This window comes from Protopterus annectens, chromosome 9.part0 (assembly GCF_019279795.1).
Source record: "Protopterus annectens isolate FY-2018-M chromosome 9.part0, PAN1.0, whole genome shotgun sequence".
In the NCBI taxonomy this organism is placed as follows: domain Eukaryota; kingdom Metazoa; phylum Chordata; order Ceratodontiformes; family Protopteridae; genus Protopterus; species Protopterus annectens.
The window spans coordinates 1,002,746,425-1,002,763,835 of record NC_056743.1 but is presented as its reverse complement, the minus strand read 5'-3'; the positions used below and the strand labels follow the sequence as shown (position 1 = coordinate 1,002,763,835).

The window sequence follows — 17,411 nt, the reverse complement described above, 5'->3', positions numbered from 1 at the left end:
ATATATATATATACATATATACACATATATACATATATACACATATATACATACACACTTTTTTTTTTTTTTTACTGTTTATTTTCTATGTATGTATTTATTTTTATATGCATCTTTGTGCTGGTTTACAGCACTGTGATTTTAAGTTGATTACTTTTTGATTAAGAGGTCTTAATTGATTTGTTGATGTGAATGGACATTTTTTCTCTGCAGTCACATTTTAGGAAGGTGTGGGTTTTGTATCATATGGTCTGAAGAAGCAATCCTGTGAGGTTGTGAAAGCGCTTACCAGTTACCCTTGTGAATAAAGTGTGCTGTTTTTATTACCTTCAAGCGTGGTTCTGTACTTGAATTTTTTGGTATTTCACATTACTATGGTGGTGACTATTTTTATAATGAAAACCCCTGGCCTGAGATGGAGTTTGAAGGATGTTAGAGCCTTTTGTACTGCCATCATTTCTTTCTCATTGATGTGCAAGTGAAGTTTTTTGGCATCACAAAGACCTGCCTGCTAGGCGAGAGCCTCAAGCAATGTCTGAGGAGTTGGTGATGATGGTCTGGTCGGAAGGGTGGAGGATGAAAGGAAGACCCTTGTTCCTGACACAGGTCTCTGCCCACCACAGAAACTCGGCCCATAAACATGGGATCAGAGGGAGAGAGGACTAGAGTGTTGGCACCAAGGGTTCTTTAAGTACCACTGACGTTTTCTCATGTGAAGCCTGGCCAGAGGAATGAGGAGGATGCAAGATGCCATGTATCCCAGGGCTTGAAGGAACTTCCTTGCAGTGGGGTGACTTCTGGAAAACAGCTGGGTAAAGCAGAGAGGCAGGAAGCTCTGCTTTTCTGGGGATAGGAAGGCCATTTGGGATGCTGTGTCAAGCACAGCTCCCAAGAAAATGATCTTCCTGGTGGAGTTTTGTTTTGATTTCTTCTCGTTGATGGTGAACCCTAGGGAAATTAGGAGAGATCTGACAAAGAGAAGATCCTGGAGCAGCTTTTCTTTGCACTCTGCCTGAATGAGGCAGTCGTCCAGGTAAAGGTAAATCTGTATACTTCTCTGTCTGCAGAATGTTATGACCGGTGCCAAGAATTTGGTGAATACTCTGGGAGCAGTAGATAAGCCAAAGGACAGCGCAAAGAACTGAAAGTGTTGTGAGCCTGCCCTGAAGAGCAGGAATTTTCTGCACAATTCCCTGATGAGGATGTGGAGGTAGGAATCTTTTAGGTCTAGGGTCACTAGCCAGGCATTATTTGCTAGCATAGGCAGCAGCTGCTGCAAAGTTAGCATTTTGAATCTGGTGACCACCAGAAAGGTGTTCAGAATGGATAGATCCAGGATGGGGTACCAAGTGCTCACTTTTCTGGGAACAAGGAACAGTCTGGACTAAATGCCTTTGCCTGTCTGATCTGAGGCGACAGGTTCTACTGCTCCCTGTGATATGAGAGTTTGGACCTGTTTCAATGTCTATGCCCACTGATTTAGAGGTAAAGTCTAGGTACCCTCTTGGAATTGGGAGTTCGCTGAAAGAGAATTTGTATCCCTGAGAAATTATCTTTAAGACCCACTGGTCCTTTGCTACAGAAAGCCAACTGTCTTTGAAGAGGGAGAGCCTTCCTCCTAGTTTTTGGTGAATGAAGGTATGGGGAGGGGGGTTACTGTGAGTGTTTGCCTTAAAAGGCTGGCTTAGAACTCCCTGCCTTAGACATGGAAATGGTCCATTGTTTGCGCCTCTGTGGCCCTGGGATAGGGGCCTGGAGGGTCTGTTCCTACAGGGCTTACCTTGGCCCTGTCTGCTAGGTGCAGGGAAGGCCCAGTGCTTAGAGGGAATTCCTGCTGAATCTGGGAGGTTGAACTTGTAAGAAATCTTTTACTGTTTGCATAAATTTTGCTTTGTCTTCCATCTTTTTAAGCACCTCTTCTGCTTTTTCCACAAACAAGCTCTCCTTATCTAGGGATGCATCAATAAGTATAGACTTGACATGATCAGGGAGAGGTTGTTCCTTCAGCCAAGCTTGTTTCCTAATAACAGATCCTGTCACTGCTGCACTGCTAGAGGCTTCTAGGGTGTCATATCCACATTGCAATGAGTGTCTGGCCACTTGACAAGCTGAGTGCAGTAAATCTGCTAACTCTTTTGAACTGGCACGGTCAGGAAAGGTAGCAATCTTCTGTTTTACTTGTTCCAAAGTGTGCTGTTGATATTTTAACACATGGAACTGACAAATGAGTGCTCTGATAGCTAAGATTGCAGAGGTGTACACTTTTTTACCCCATCTGTCAAGAGCTCTGGAGTCCTTGTCAGAAGGAAGAGGATTCTTGGCAGAACTAGTCTTAGCTCCTTTAGGTCCCTGTGTAATGAAGTCTAGGTCTGCAGCATTATTTCTGTACAGGTATTTGTGAGAATCCGGTACTCTGTAGCAGTGGGAGGAGAAGAGAGGGCATCAGGGGCTAAGCTGGATTCATGGAAAACATCATCCACCACTTCTAAAATAGGGGGGGGTGGCCAGGGGTCTGTATTGGGGCAAGTCCAGAAACTCTCCAAGTCTTTTCTTAGACTGTGGGAAGTCCTGAGATTTCCCACTGGAAATGTTCCCTGAGGGAGTGAAGGGTTTCCCCAAATGAAAGTCCTCTGGAAGGGATGCAGAAGGGATGAATTCCTCTGCATCTGAATCACCATAACCAGTTAAGGGATGCTGTTCCTCTTCAAAAACTGAATAATCATATTCCTCAGAATCCTGTTCTGTCAATTTCTGGAGAAGGGTGCCTTTACCTTTTAGAAGAAGTGGCCTGACTACCCCAGATAAGGCAGATGAGATCCTCCCCATTTTAAGCATTTGTGCTTGGGGTGGTGGGGCACTAGCAAGATGGTGGGTAGAAGCAGATTTCCTAGGAGTGGCCTGGCTTCTAGGCCTAAGAGAATCCGTCGGTCTGAAAGAAATGGTAGTCGGATGCGAAGAAGTTTTTTGTCTAGAATTGGTAGTGCAAAAGGCCTCCTCGGAAGCCGCTGACTGTGTAGCAGCTCCGGACCCAACTGAGGCAGAGAGAGCCAAAGGCTCGGAAGACAAACAGTTCTGCGGCATATGGACTTCTCAAAGGGTCTCTGTGGAGGCCCGCATAAATATCGAATCGGGCATCAGGGGCTGCGAAAGTGCCTCACTGAATTCCGGAGAACTGACCACCTGCTTAGCAGTAGCGTCATCGGAAAGGCTTAGCCTTGTGTGGTCTGTTTTTATCTTTATCTCTACGTTTTTTTCGGAATGTCCAGAGACTGTTGGCTGACTAACACCATATCAGAATGAAAAGACGGAACACAAAAATAACTGTCTACAAAAAGAGATCTACGGCGAATGGTTCTCGCATTAAAGACAGCACAGAACCGGCAACTGGGGATGTCATGGTCTGGCCCTAAACAAGTTACGCAGTAAGAATGCAAGTCTCTGTGTGGGATCTGCTTTCCACAGGCAAGACAATTGTTAACTTTTTTTGGACTTTGGTTAGTGCAAGAAAAAAGGATCCCCAACGGGGTACTTAGGTTTGGACATTTTCAGCTAAAATTCAACTTTTGGTAACAATCAACCGGCACTCATGCGAACTGCTTCTGCTACGGGCTCCACGGCAAGAAAGACTGGTCTAATGATGTCGGCTGCCTTGCTTTATAGCACTGACGACCTGATGTCAGACTACATGCAATGGCAACCGACGCAAAAAAATGGACTCTGGTATAAGGGCCGACCGAGGGCTACCACAGCAGGGATAACCCACAAGTGATGACTGCAACTGTGAAACACGAAGAACATTTACATTTGGGTTGGCTGTGAAACAGTGAGGATATACACATGCGTCCAGCTATATACCCCTAATCTTGCCAGCTGAGATCATTCTTTGGACATATGATCCAGGGAATGTTAAGCTTGGGTATCTCAGCCACATGTCAGCAGTGAAAACCCATCTGCTTGGAATAGTGCAACAGTGATTTCTGTCACATCTGTAAATATCAGTGTTCCAGCAAGAAACCTGAGGAATCAAGTGTTACTTTTATACATGAATGCACAGTTGGGTGTTATCCATATTCAGTGCGACCAGAACGGCTTTCTAGAAAAAGCAGGAGGGATCAGAGAAGGCAAGGTCAACAGTTTGAACTCATGACCATGAGTTAAAAGTGGGTCTTCACAGCACCTACTTCAGAGCAATCTGGAACAGTCTAGAAAAAGACTTCTACTCTTAATTTTGGAGACCCTTCTATGGCAGCAGAAAAGAGACTTGGTTCAGAAATGGAGTGGGCAGGAGACTTTATCTAGAAGAAAGGGGAGGCATTAACGGTGGAAAAGTCCTGAGCTCTGTCTTCTAGCCCAAAGAAATAACCTACATCATCTAAAGCTCTGATCAATCTGAGCCACTAGTCCCAGATAGAGACTAGTAGTCCTCAACTACAATGTAAGGAAGGTGTTGGTTATATAGTCAAAATCTGTCTCTTCTTCACAAGCCTTTCTAAAAAGCATTTTTCTCTCTAGCGGCTCAAAATGTACAGTAGTGCCATCAACATACCATAACTGTAGATGCTTAAACGCAGTAACCATTGCAGGGATAACTTCAGGGATAGCTACTGCATGCCAAGACCTACATCCAATCAGTGCATCAGAGCTTGTTCCCCACCAAACCCCTACTCCATGGACCTCGCATCTCTCGCCTCCCTAACATCTCACAGTAGAGGCATAAAGAAAGATGCATGACCAATCATCTTCTTGGTGAACCTCTGAATCTAGTCTGCAACTAGCAGAGACTCACTATTGACATGAAAATGGAAGACAAAATAAGACAGGAAGGGACTAAAATGGTGCCACACACTCCTGTCCCACTTGCCCCTGAAGAAAAGTAGTGTAGTAAACTGGACCACAGTAGTGGCTACATTTACACATCTGCAATTATGGCAAGACAGACACGACTGTACAATGTTTTGTGCAAGTCACTGTTGCAGTCAACTTCAGGTATGACTCACAAAAACTAACATCTATTGTCCTTTGGGAGAAACTGCTGTGAAAACTGTAAATGGCAATGTCCATTCTGTGCTTCTTGGAAAAAGTGTGGACAGAAGACAAAGTGGCTGCTTTCTGGGATGACACTCCTTTTAGGAACTCTACCATTAAGTGTCCTCACCAGACGGAAATCCTATACTCCCTGGTAATTGCTTGTCATGGAACTTGTGGCAGAAAATAATACAATGGAAAATCTTTGAGACAGTTTGTTATGATATGGGGAAACTTTCTTGCATTCTGTTAAGTCCACAAAGAACTGATTCAACTATTTGTAGTCCTTTGTCCTATGCAAATATCACTTAAGCTGTCTGTGAACATGTAGTGAATGCATACTCTTTTACCCTCTGTCCTGTGGCTTGAGAAAGAACACAGAGTTGCATGGCTGAATCCACAGCCACTTCCCCATTACTACTTTTTGAATAAGATTATGATTGCTATGCAGACAAATCCTCCCTGAACGGAAATTCAAAAAAAAGGCTCCTTATACACAAGGGCCAGCAATTCTAATATAATCATGGCAAACGTGGCTACCACCAAGAACACTATTCAAAGTGAATGGAATGAAGCCCTTGCACTGAACTCAATCTACTCTTAATATGGTACAGGATTATCCTTTTCCATAGGGCCATACTAAATACAGTTACATGAGGGCATGTCTGATGGACTCATGATTTTCTGTTAACCTAGGAAAGACTTTAAAGCAAAAATGCTAGACAAATTTAAAAAGTGGAAACTGAAGGTGGCTGACACCATACATTTCCGGCAGTGAAAGTTTCTGGACACTCCAATAATCTGCTTAGGATGTGAATTTCTTAAGATTGAGGAAAAATATGTATATGTTGATATGAGACAGCAAACAGCAATAGTTCCCTTAGATGCTTTTTAAGCTCTCTGCGAACCATGGCTTTTGCTGTAGCAAAGCAACTGAGTAAATGTCAGGAAAACCCTACAAGGACAGCTGAACTTTATTTGGAGTTAATCAGAGTCTCTAACTGATGGCAGGTGTGTACCCAAGACCAATGGATGCTGTAATTAAATCAAAAGGTGCTTCAACAAAATATTAGTTTAAGGGCGTGCACACTTATTGCAGCCAGCTTATTGTACGTTTTTTTTATTTTTTTTTATATTTTTCCCCTAACAGATTTGTTTTTCACCTGAAATGTAGAGGTTAAAGTTCACATTAAAGGTGGGAAAAGTTTTGAAATGATTTATTGCGGTCTTATTTTTTTAGATCACAAAAACCTGGCATTTTAACAGGGGTGTAGAAACTTTTTATATCCACTGTAGGTGTAGGGAGGGAAGCTAAGATGGGAGGAGAGGGTAGTCACCCCAACTCATAAGAAGGTACAAACTGGAAGGTGGGAACGAATGGCTAATGCAATAGTAAAGTTACTCGGACATCTACATTTATTGCAATTGTATACAACTGTCCTATATTCACTCTGCCTTACTTCTTTAGTAATAACACTTAGGAGTCATCCCAGAACTACAGAAAAAAACAAGGTTGGCAGACAGCACCTTATGGCAGGGAGATAAGTCTTTGTAGGACTGTTGAGGCAAAGTCAACTCTAGCACTAGAAGCAGAGGACAGACTGTAATGTTTGGAGACATGTACCGAGGACCAGTTGGCTGCCTCCAGAATGGCCTAGGTAGACATTCACCTCAAGCAGTGATGGCTGCAATGGCTCTGCTGGAATATGTCCTGATGTGCTCAGGCAAACTCATGCCATGGGGTTCGTAACAAAAGGCAATACAAACAGAAATCCATTTAGAAATAGTTTGCCAACAGCTTTCCCACATTTGTTCAATGCAAAGGTTGCAAATAACTGGTCAGATTTCCTGATGCTCTTAGACTTGCACAGATAAAACCAGAGCTGCTTGTGCCCATCTAAGGAGTGAAAGGTCCTTTCCACTTTGCTCTGCAGATCAGAGAAGTGTACTATCTTGCTTTAGAGAAACTTTGATGACTACTTTAGGCACAAAGGAGGCGTTAGTGCTTAGGCAGACTATCCTTGGAAAACATGGGAGAGTCCCTACACATTAGCACCTGAAGCTCAAATCTTTTTAGCTGATGTGAGAGCCGCTAAATGGATGGTTTTCTAGGTGCTAAATTTGATATCTGAAAAGAATGCAGACTCAAAAGGAGGCAAGGCAAGTCAACAACAAAATTGAAGTCCCAGAATGGGGCAGGGGCCCTCCTGGGAGGTTTTAAGTGAAGGATACCCCAGAGAAATTGTTTCACCATATAGTGGAAAAAGAGAGGTAGATGGAGATAGCTGAAGCATGGATTTTAATAGAGGAAAGTCCTTTGGAAAAAAGTTCTGCTAGATAAGATAAAATGTGAGGATAGTTGCTTGTAAAGGTTGCTGCCCCTAAGGGCACTGAGATGGACTTTCTGGTGCTGAGACTCCCAACCTCACGGAGGATAAGTAAGACATCCTTGTTAAAGAGATGATCAGAGGGGGTGAGAATCATATCATACACCCTGCTAGCTTGAGTGTTGTCAAGTTGGGGTTTAAGATGTTCCCTTTGTCCTGTGTTAGAAAATCAACCTTCAAATGGGGCAGCAATGAATCTTCCTTGGCCATATTGAGTAGCAGAGGGAACTAGTACAGCCTGAGCCAGAAGTGTGCTTTTCAAGATCATCCTACGCCCAACCCTCCATGATCTTCAGTAGTACTTTGGGGTTGAGGGGTATGGGAGAGTAGGCAAAAAATTAGATCTGTCTATGGAAATAATGCATTTGTCCAAGCCCTGTGGTCTGGGACCCTTGAGAAAAACTTCATGCTCTGTCCATTGAAGCAAAAAGGTCCAACTCTGGCACACCAAACCTGTCATTGAGTTTTCTGAAGACAGACTTGGTCAGCATCCACTTATGATGGTCTGTTATTGACCTGCTTAAGTGGTCTGCTAAGGTTGTTGCCTGCCTCCAACAGGTAATGAGACAAAGTGTAGTCCTACCTCTTGCTCAGTCTCCCAAAGTTGCACAGCCACATGGTACAGGGGGTGGGGTGGAGTGGATACTGTGGTGCTGTCTGTGCTTGCCAGCAGAGAACCTAGTTTCCATTTTTGTTTGATGCCACAAAGTCACAGTAAGCCATCATTTCCTTTACATTGATGTGCCTTTTTAAGAGAGGCTGTCCCACCTGCCTTGCATTCTCAGTCTATGTTTGCCCCAAGCTAGGTTTAGGGCCTCTGTGGTAATTACTTGGTACTCTGCCTGTAAGCTGAAGGGGACTTGTTTAGTTTGCAGGCATCAATTTCCCCCTATCAGTTTTTTATGGGTGCTGGTGCTGACACCACATGCTTTTCGGGTACTACTGTCTTTTCCTCATGTGCAGCTTTGCTACAAGTTATCAATTAGGATGCAGGAGGTCATGTATCCCAGTCCTTTCAAGAGCTCCCTGGCTGAGACAGATTCCTCCTGAATCAACTTTTTGAAGTAGAGTCTCTCAGGGATTTTTCTCCTGGGAATTTCTAGGTCTGGAATCCAACAAAACTCCTAGGAATACTAGGCTGCTGGATGGTTGGACTTCTTGTAACTGACAGTGAACTCTGAGAAGCACACCATGGTCATCTGAAGAGAGGAGTTCCTTTACTGCAGTTGCCTAGTTGCCTGTATGAGGCAGTCATCCAAACAGAAGAAAATCTGCACACCCCTGGTTATAGAAAAGACAATAACTGGTGCCAGATATATTGTAAAGACTCTGGGAACACTAGACAAGCAAAAAGCAATGTACAGAACTAGCACTAAGTGCACCCACCTGCCTTGAAGCAAAGCTATCTCCAGTGTTCCTTTTCCTTGGGAATGTGGAAATAAGCATCCTTTAAATTCAAGACAACCATGACTGCCCGAGGAACAACGGTCATGGGAAGAAGTATTTGTAAGTTAACATTTTGAACTTGGGGACCAACAAGAATTTAACTTTGACAGATCTAAGATGGGTCTTCAGTTTCCTTCATTTCTTAAGACCAGAAACAGTCTGGAGTAGAACCCTGTTTGTAATTCAGTTGAGGGAACTGGTTCCATAGATCCTTGTGCTAGGAGATGTTTAACTTAAGCCTGTGGCTCCTTGATCTGCCCTTTTGGAATGGGAGTAATGCCTGAGAACCTTGGAAGAGAAACAAGTTGTATTTTATACCTGGTTCTGATGATTTCTAGGACCCACCTGTTTTGGGTAATGGTCTGCCATTGATTTAAGCGGAGGAAAGAGTCTTCCCCCTAGCTGTATACGATACATGGTGGAGGATATGGAGGGAAGGGGACAGTGAGGTGCATGTATGAGTCTTGGCTTCTCCCTGCTGGATCCCTGGAGCTGGAACCAATAGGCCTGGTTCTGGGGTCTGCTTATCACCTTTGTTGCTGTCTATCCCTTCTGGTCTAAACAAGAAAGGACTAGGATTTGATAGGGTAATTTCTGTTGAACCTTGAAGGAGGTTCTTAACAGTTTGCATAGTCTTAGCCTTCTCCAATCTTTTAAAAACCCTTCAAGCCTTTGGTACAAAGAGGAAATCCTTGTCCAAGGGAGCATCAAAGATTTTAGCTTTGACAGGGTCGGGGTAAGACTGCTCTGTAAGCCAAGCACGTCTCCTCATTACTGACCCTGAAGCAGCTGCATCAAAACCAGAAAGTAAAGAATGTTCACCAATCTTGGAAATGATGTCACAAAGTTCTAACAATTATGTTGGAGAGCCTTGTCCTGTATCCCCTTCATTTTCAGGCAATTTACATCTCTTATGGCCAAGGTAGCCATGGTATAAACTTTATCCCCCAAACTCTGTTAAGGATTATACCCTCTGTCACTGGGCAGAGTTCGTAAGAGGTACTGCCCTTGGCACCCTTGGACCCTGAGAAGACCTCCTCAGAGTCTGCCACTGGACTTGCTAAAAGATGTTTATGACAATCCAGGCCCTCTAAAAATAACATTTGTCAGCAGGTGGGCTAGGAGTCAGGCTGCAGAGATGTGCCCTAATTATCATCACTCACTACCTATAGGATTGCAGAAAACGTCAGGGGTTTATGCTCAGAAAGAAGAAACTCTCTGACCTTCTTCGTGGATTGAGGGCACTCCAGACTCTCTCATCTTATGTAGGGACTCTCTCACTCAGGTGGTGAAGCTGAGGCAACAGCAGCATCCAACTCAGAGTTGGTATGTGATCCTGTTGAAAGCTGGTCCACATATGCCAGCTTATCCACATCAGTCTTATAGGAATTCATGGACTCCTGAAGTGAAAGATCTCTTTATAATTTAGCAGGAGAAGTTCCTTGGGCAGGGGTTCCGGCAGGGCCCAGCTGCCTGGATTGCATGAAGTACAAGACATCCTCAGGTAACCTGACAAGGTCCTGCATGTAGGCCTGTGAATATGCCTGTGGTCCAAGAGGCCTAGACTGAAGCAAGCCTACACAGTGGCCTTAAGTTTGGTATTGGGTGTGTCATTGGAAGGGGCTGGCTCAGATCACTGGTGGGTGACCGCAGCCTGCATCCAGTCTGATATTCCCCTACTGCTTTGGTAGATTCTGCCCTCCTCCCTCTAACAGTATCAAATAGCAGCTGGAAGCCAACATATATACCTAGTGGCTATGAAACCATCAGACACCCTAGCTAACTAGTCTCATGTGGATGTTTATGGAGTCTGACATGGCAGACTCTAAAGGGGTCTTGCCAGAGGCCTTGGCCATGCATTCAGTTGTCAGGGGGGCTGCAAAGACACCTCTCCTCCTCAGACAACCTCAAGACTAGGTGAGTTATCAGATAAAGAATCACTACTGTCTGGCTCCCTAATGACCTACAAAAACAGTTCTTCCTCTAGAAAGGGAGATCAACAGCAGGACCAGCAGATGCCATGGTGTGCAAAAGCCACAGACGATCCTTTTCTAAATATTTTTGGAGGGACTCAACCCTATGTTTTATGGTTCTAGAATTAAAGTATGCACACAGCAGCAGTTGGGCACATCACGACTTGGTCCACGGCTGAATAAGCAAAGAATAGAAACCCCAGTGAGGAATTTGTTTTCCACATACTACACAAACATTAGTCTTGACAGGCATTTAACAGAAATCAAAACTAAACATTACAGAACAGAAATTCCCCAATGTGGAACTTCATTTTAGATGATGCTCCATTCTAATACATCGGCCAGGACACAGGATGTTTCAGGTTTGATGGAATGAACTGAAGAAAGTACCATCCGGTTACCCTGTTATCTACTGAGCTTGATATTGGGGAGAAGGCCTTTAGTTGGCCTAGGGGCAGATGTCTGCCCCATTGGTCCTGCAAGAAGTAATGACAAGCGGAAGACACTTGCTGAAAAAATCTTGGTGAAGTAGAGATGAAATGGTAAGGCACACAAATGGAAGTGGGATTCTCCTGCTCTTAAGCATGGAAACTTTGTGTTCCTGTGCAACAGGAATGTCATTCATGCCCATGAAATCATAAGAAGTAGAAGTCTGTAAAGGATGAGAATTTTAAACTTTGATTCCACTAAAAATTTCTTCAGCCTGGAAAGGTTGAAAATTGGTATCCGTGATCTGTCCCCCTTTTCTTGGGACCAGTAACAGCACTGAATAAAATATGTACCTGCCTCTTCAGGGACAGCTAACTGAAGGGATCCTTGTTGTAAAAGGTCCTGCATCTGGTTGGGAATAACATGCCTGCTGTTTTGAGACTGATGGTGTTCTTAATAAAGGCTGAATCCACCTAAGTTGTAAGCAGCAGCCCTTCTTCACAGTCTGAAACATCTACTTATCCTGGATGATTTTTCCCACACTTTGGAAAAGGAAAGCATCCCCCAAGTTTGAGAGTGAGTTAAGGTTTGGTGGGATTTTGGGAGAAGTGAGGGAGGGAAATGCTCGGAATAGTCACAGCTGCTCCCTAATGGGTCCTTAGGACCCCCTCAAGGTCTAGAGTGAAAGTCTTGTTGCCCCTTTTTATGTAAAATGGTAGTGTTTCCCTTCAGATGCTTTGGTTTGTCTTGTCTGAAGAAAGGGCCAAGAGAGTAGGACCGTTTGTATTGTATCTTGGTGGTAAGGGAACACAGAGTTCCTTGACAACCTTCAGTCTTCTTGTCCAGCCTCTGAAATGCTTTCACATTAGGGGGTCCAAAGAGAAACTCTCTGTCCAAGGGTGCAATGAGTTCAGTTTTTGGAGGCCAACAGTGTCCATTTCCTTGAGGCTCTTATCTTGAATCCTCTCTGCCTTGTCTTTCATCTGTTCCTGAACAGACTCAGGCATAAGAGCATCTGGAACTGATAGCCAAGAGCTCTCATGGTTAAGAAAGTGTAGGCTCTCTTGACAAACTGGTCTAGTAGTCTACTTTTTCTATCATTTGGCTAATAGCTCTCAGAAGCAGACCTTGTGTTTACCCTTGGTGGACTCCAAAGACACCACAGCTGGATCAGACAGTAGGTTCTCATAAGACATTTATGGGTGTCAAGCACACTAAAGAAGTGATCAGCCTCGGGGGGGGGGGGGGGGGGTACAGAATCAGGCTGCAAAGATGCATCTAAAAAATACATTATCCAGGACTTCATGGACTGAGGAATTGCTACAGGCCTGGTTTCAGGCAGACTCAAAAGCCATCTGTACTTATCCTGAGCCTGACAGAACTCTACACTTCCAGGTGGACTTTTGTTCTGTGAAGTGTGTCCTAAAAATACAAGTCCTCAAGAAGCAAAGCTGAGGAGATGGTGTCTTCAGAATCAAAGTCGAAATATTTGCAGGAGGATGTTCCACATAAGCAAGTTTTGCCTCAGCCCAGCCCCCAAGAAAATCTTCCATGAGTAACACTGGCAATATTCTGCCCTATTCCTCTATAACCAAGACATGAGTGTTGGAAGGCAGAGCCTGCAAAGCAGCCCCAGACCTGACAGATGCCCACCCAGTTCTGGCTCATGAGACACGGAGGCCTCCATAAGAGTCACAGGGCATGTATCCACATTTTCAAGGCAGGGTGGGAAGTCTGACACCAAGAGGGTGTCATCGACCTTAACAGCCTTCCCCTTCAAACACTTCTTTTTGCATTCTTTGGGACATTAGCTAGGGACCAGCAGATAACATGCAAGCATAGGCCTAACACTACCTTTTAAAAAGATATCTACTGAGAAATTCAGCCCTGTTTCTAATAGCCCTATAATTAAAATAGGCACAAGACTGACCATTACGGATATTATGCTCAGGCCTAAGTACACCAAGCAATAGGAACTAAAGTTCATGCACAGAATTTATCTTCACACTTATGGCAGTTGCTGTCATGAAAAGACGTTGATCAAAAATAACCTCCGCTAAAAGGAATGAGAAAATGTTCCCCATTGGGGTACTTAGCTTTAATGAATCACTGGTCTCAGGCCTGTCCAATGAACTGAAAGCATTCTGCATCAGTACAACGCAGACAGAAATAACTGAATATGACAACCATTGATGACTCCTTTACACCGCTAATGTCAAGCAGTGATTGGCATCCTCTGGGTGGATGGGGATTGTAAAATTCTTGGTATTCGGGCTGACTACAGACTCCTAAAGGCAGGAATTCCCATGATTTGGTAATTTAATGAGGACTATAATGATCACCATACGACAGTATGGGTTTCCTCCTCCATATACAGGAAATATGCTGACATTACTAAGATGGAGTAGCCAACTTGGACAGGAGGGAGGAGGGGTCAGGGTCAATGCTCTGAAGTTACGCAGCACATCAGACCTTATCCATGGCACTGTTCCCAAGTGGCAAGAGTGCTAAAGTAATCTGTAATGTGACCATCTTTCTAACATGCTGCTCAAGGCAAGAGACTGCAATACAATACGGTACAAGTAGAAGGAATAAGGAGCCTCCGAGAAGTTCAGTATGCCAAACAGTCCATTATGCCTGTTAAGTACTAACCTTTCCTCCCGCCAAAGACTAACAATACTAAACCTAGTAGTAGAGTACTCACTAACCTGCACTGCAAATTGTTTTCTGCAGTGTCCTGGGAAGGAAAGAAAAGCAAGTCTGTAGTTTGTCTTTTCCCCCCTGCAGCCATCCTTACACAAGAGGAGCAATCAACTACAGCCATGAATATGCTGAGTGATAACTAACATCTATGAAGAATTTAAAGACCACATTTCTATTCTCTTTTTCGTGCTTATGGGACAAGAAACTTATTGAAAGGGAATAAATTCTAGTTGATCTATTGTCAAACTATTGCTTAAAAAAATCAGTCACAAATACTTATGCATTAAAAATTAGCAATTGTGGACAGGAAATGCACACCTACTGGAAATAATGAACAAATCAAAAGTTTGTTAGGAGAAACGTACACTGTAATGATTACCCCCAGAGAGGTAAAAAAAGCTCCACTGTACCTGCATCAGAACAAAGCGGTCAGTGTTGGAGAAAAGTACAACTGTGTTTTGCATAGTGTCATCTTCCTCATCATCTTCATCTTTACCAGGTGACCCATCACCATCTATTAACTGCAATAAATGAATAAACAAAGTTATAAAGTCTTAAAATACCGGTATCCAGACATACAGCATCAGTGTAATAAAATTAGATACAAAAACTTAAGCTGTAAATCTTAAATCAGATCACTTTTAGCTAGTTTTAATGATAAAGACACTTATGTCTTTCACCTCTCCTTTTCAGCTTATACCAAATAATGAGACAATTTGTATCGAAGTACAAACTTTACTGTATAAACATCTAACCTATCAGAGCTGCACAGAAGTGGGGATCATGGTGAGCATGCAAGAAAGGCCTAAAGTCAGTGGGATGAAAAATTATACATACGCAGACATATATACAGGTTCTCAGGTACTTTTACTATTTATCCACGAAGATCTTTAGAACCTTAGCTCTGCATCCCCATGAAGACTTTCCCCCCCATTCTCATGCATATTTTAGCCCTTATGATTTAAGTACAAATAACCTGGAGCCAAGAAGAACATTTACATGTTACTCATATCCATACTAGACAAATGTGCCAGACCTGGGGTGAATTTGCAGTTTCCCATCCATTTGTCCAAATTACACGTGAACAGAGTAAGAGAAGTACTTTACATGGAGTGGAAGACTATTCCCAAGAGGTGATGTCTCTATGATGCACATCCACCCCACCAACATGTTCTATTCACATTGCAGATCTCTTGAGCAGGTATTCACCCCCCCCCCCCCAGTTGGGCTTGTAGATGTGCAGCAGTTCAGAGAAGAGAGGGTCACTTGAGTTCTTTACACAATGCATAGAAAAGAGAGACTAGGCTTTGAGACAGTCAGGAAAGTTTTTATGATTTAGGCCTTTTTTTTTTTTTTTTTTTTTTGAGAAAGCATTGTGGTAGTTCGGTATCCAGCTGTCAAAACATGTAACACAACTTGAAGGCGGCATTATAATCAATGATCAGACTAGTAAGTGATGAGTACATTCCTAGACCTAGATGCCACACCCTTACTAATAATCTACACAGTAAAGAAGGGACAGATACCTGGTGAGTGAAGGAAGGTTTATCCACATAGGCTTCCCAGCTGTGCATTGTCGATGTGATAACTAAAGGGGATATCACACTTACCAAAGGACACTACTATACATATTTTAGCACTTAGTTTTAGCCTTATGACGACATCAGCTGTTTGTTTGGGAAAGCCCCTCTTGGTGTCCTCTGGAGAGATAATGGCAATAAGTTTTCAGTAATCTCCAAACTTGGTCAGCCATAAACTCTTTACTTTGACTTCTGAGAAGTAAACGCCAAAGAAAAGTGGCCGAAGGACTGAACTGGGGGCATATCACTAGCAGACATTTTGGAAGAGGTATAGCCACTTACCCCAATTTCCTGCATTTTACTTGAGAGTCCACTTGTTATCCAAGGAGTTCAAACACTGATTAACATTTAGCTGGGACAGTTTAACAATACTAGAGTGTGGGATGGCATCAAATACCTTTGTGAGGGCCACATATACAGTGTGTACCTATTTTACCTAATCCACTGCTTCAGTAACCTTCTCGAAGTTGTTGAAAAGGTTAAGCAGGCAGGATCTACCCTTGACAAAAATGAACTGGCTTGGGTCAAGTTTGTAGGCTGCCCAAGTCCTTACTTATTAATTCCATAATGCATCCTTTCCATGGCATTACGGATGAGGCTAGTCAGACTTGCGGATCTAATTGCTTGGGTCAGTTGACTTCTTACCTTTGTGCAAGGGGCTAATTGCTGGAGTCTGCTATTTATCTAGCAGACAGCCTGTCTGGGAGACTGACACACAGCAGCCTCAGTAGGGAGTTTGACAAGTCCGTTTTTGCAACTAGCCAATATCCAAGCTTGGTATTTTATCAGGAGCCATAGAAGCAACATTCTTGACTTGAAAAGTGCTTTGAAGACTTGTTCTATGGAGATTCAAAGGGAAGGGGTGTAGATGCTGGTATGTGATCTGGGAATGTGGAGTGGAGTGAAGTTTGAGCTTAATTTATCCATCAGAGAAATAATAGTGGTCTAAAATCTTACCATAACCACAGATATCCTTCTTGTCTATGTTGCAGTATTCTTACTGTGGGACCCTCTGCCTCAGGTGACCCGAACATCAGCTCCTACACAAAAGCTTAAGACTGGTTGCTGTTGGTGTGTGGGATGTCACACGTAGGGCCATAAACCAGGGGGCCTTAAATGTGACGTCTGCACACATAAACCTCAGAAGTGACTGCCCAGTTGGACAGTAGTTTAGGTGGTGCCAAATGATGTCCTCCAGGCCGGTGAAATGCAGTTGACTGCCCAGTGTGACCACAGTCTAGGTGGTGGTCCTATGATGCCCCATAAACAGGTTGAAATTAATGCAAGGGGTCTGGTGGGAGGAAATGAATACTGCAACATGGAAAAGGAGGACATCTATGGTTATGGTAAGATTTTACACAACTATTCTATGTCCTTCTAGTCTCATGTTGCAGTCTTCTTACTGTGGGAGAGTACCACAGCTTTAGGAAGGAAGGGTGGAGATACAGGTAGCAGATTCAAGAAATCCTTGCAGGATTGTCCTTGCAAAACCTGCTCTGGCTCTGGATACATGGTCCAGTCTGTAATGCTCGGTAAAGGTATGTATAGTGGACCAGGTGGCTGCCTCGAGAATGGAAGTTGCGTCTAGGCCCTTGAAGACAACCCTAAAAGAGGTTAGTGCTCAACTAGAGTGGGGCTTGACTCCCTGATGCAAGTCCTTTCCATGGTAGGAATAGCAGAAGCAGATAGTCTTCCTAATCCAGACGGAAATAGTTTGTTTGGATACTGTCTTGCCCAGAGCCCTGGCATGGAAGGACACAAAGTTGATTAAATTTCCTCATAGTCTTAGTTTTGTCCAAGTAAAACCTTAACTGCCTGTGGACATCAAGGGAGTGCCGTATTTTTTCACTGTCATTTGTAGGAGATGG

The 17,411-nt window shown here is 43.5% G+C and overlaps 1 protein-coding gene across 1 annotated transcript in view; it reads right to left on the bottom strand.

Moving 5' to 3' along the window:
• The window catches only part of KMT2D (lysine methyltransferase 2D), a 3,358,270-nt gene that overhangs the window by 1,965,133 nt on the left and 1,375,726 nt on the right, over nt 1–17,411 (bottom strand). The window contains exon 15 of the mRNA XM_044082193.1: nt 14,374–14,484. Within this exon, the coding sequence (XP_043938128.1) occupies nt 14,374–14,484 (111 nt within the window). The remainder of the gene's footprint in view (nt 1–14,373; nt 14,485–17,411) is intronic.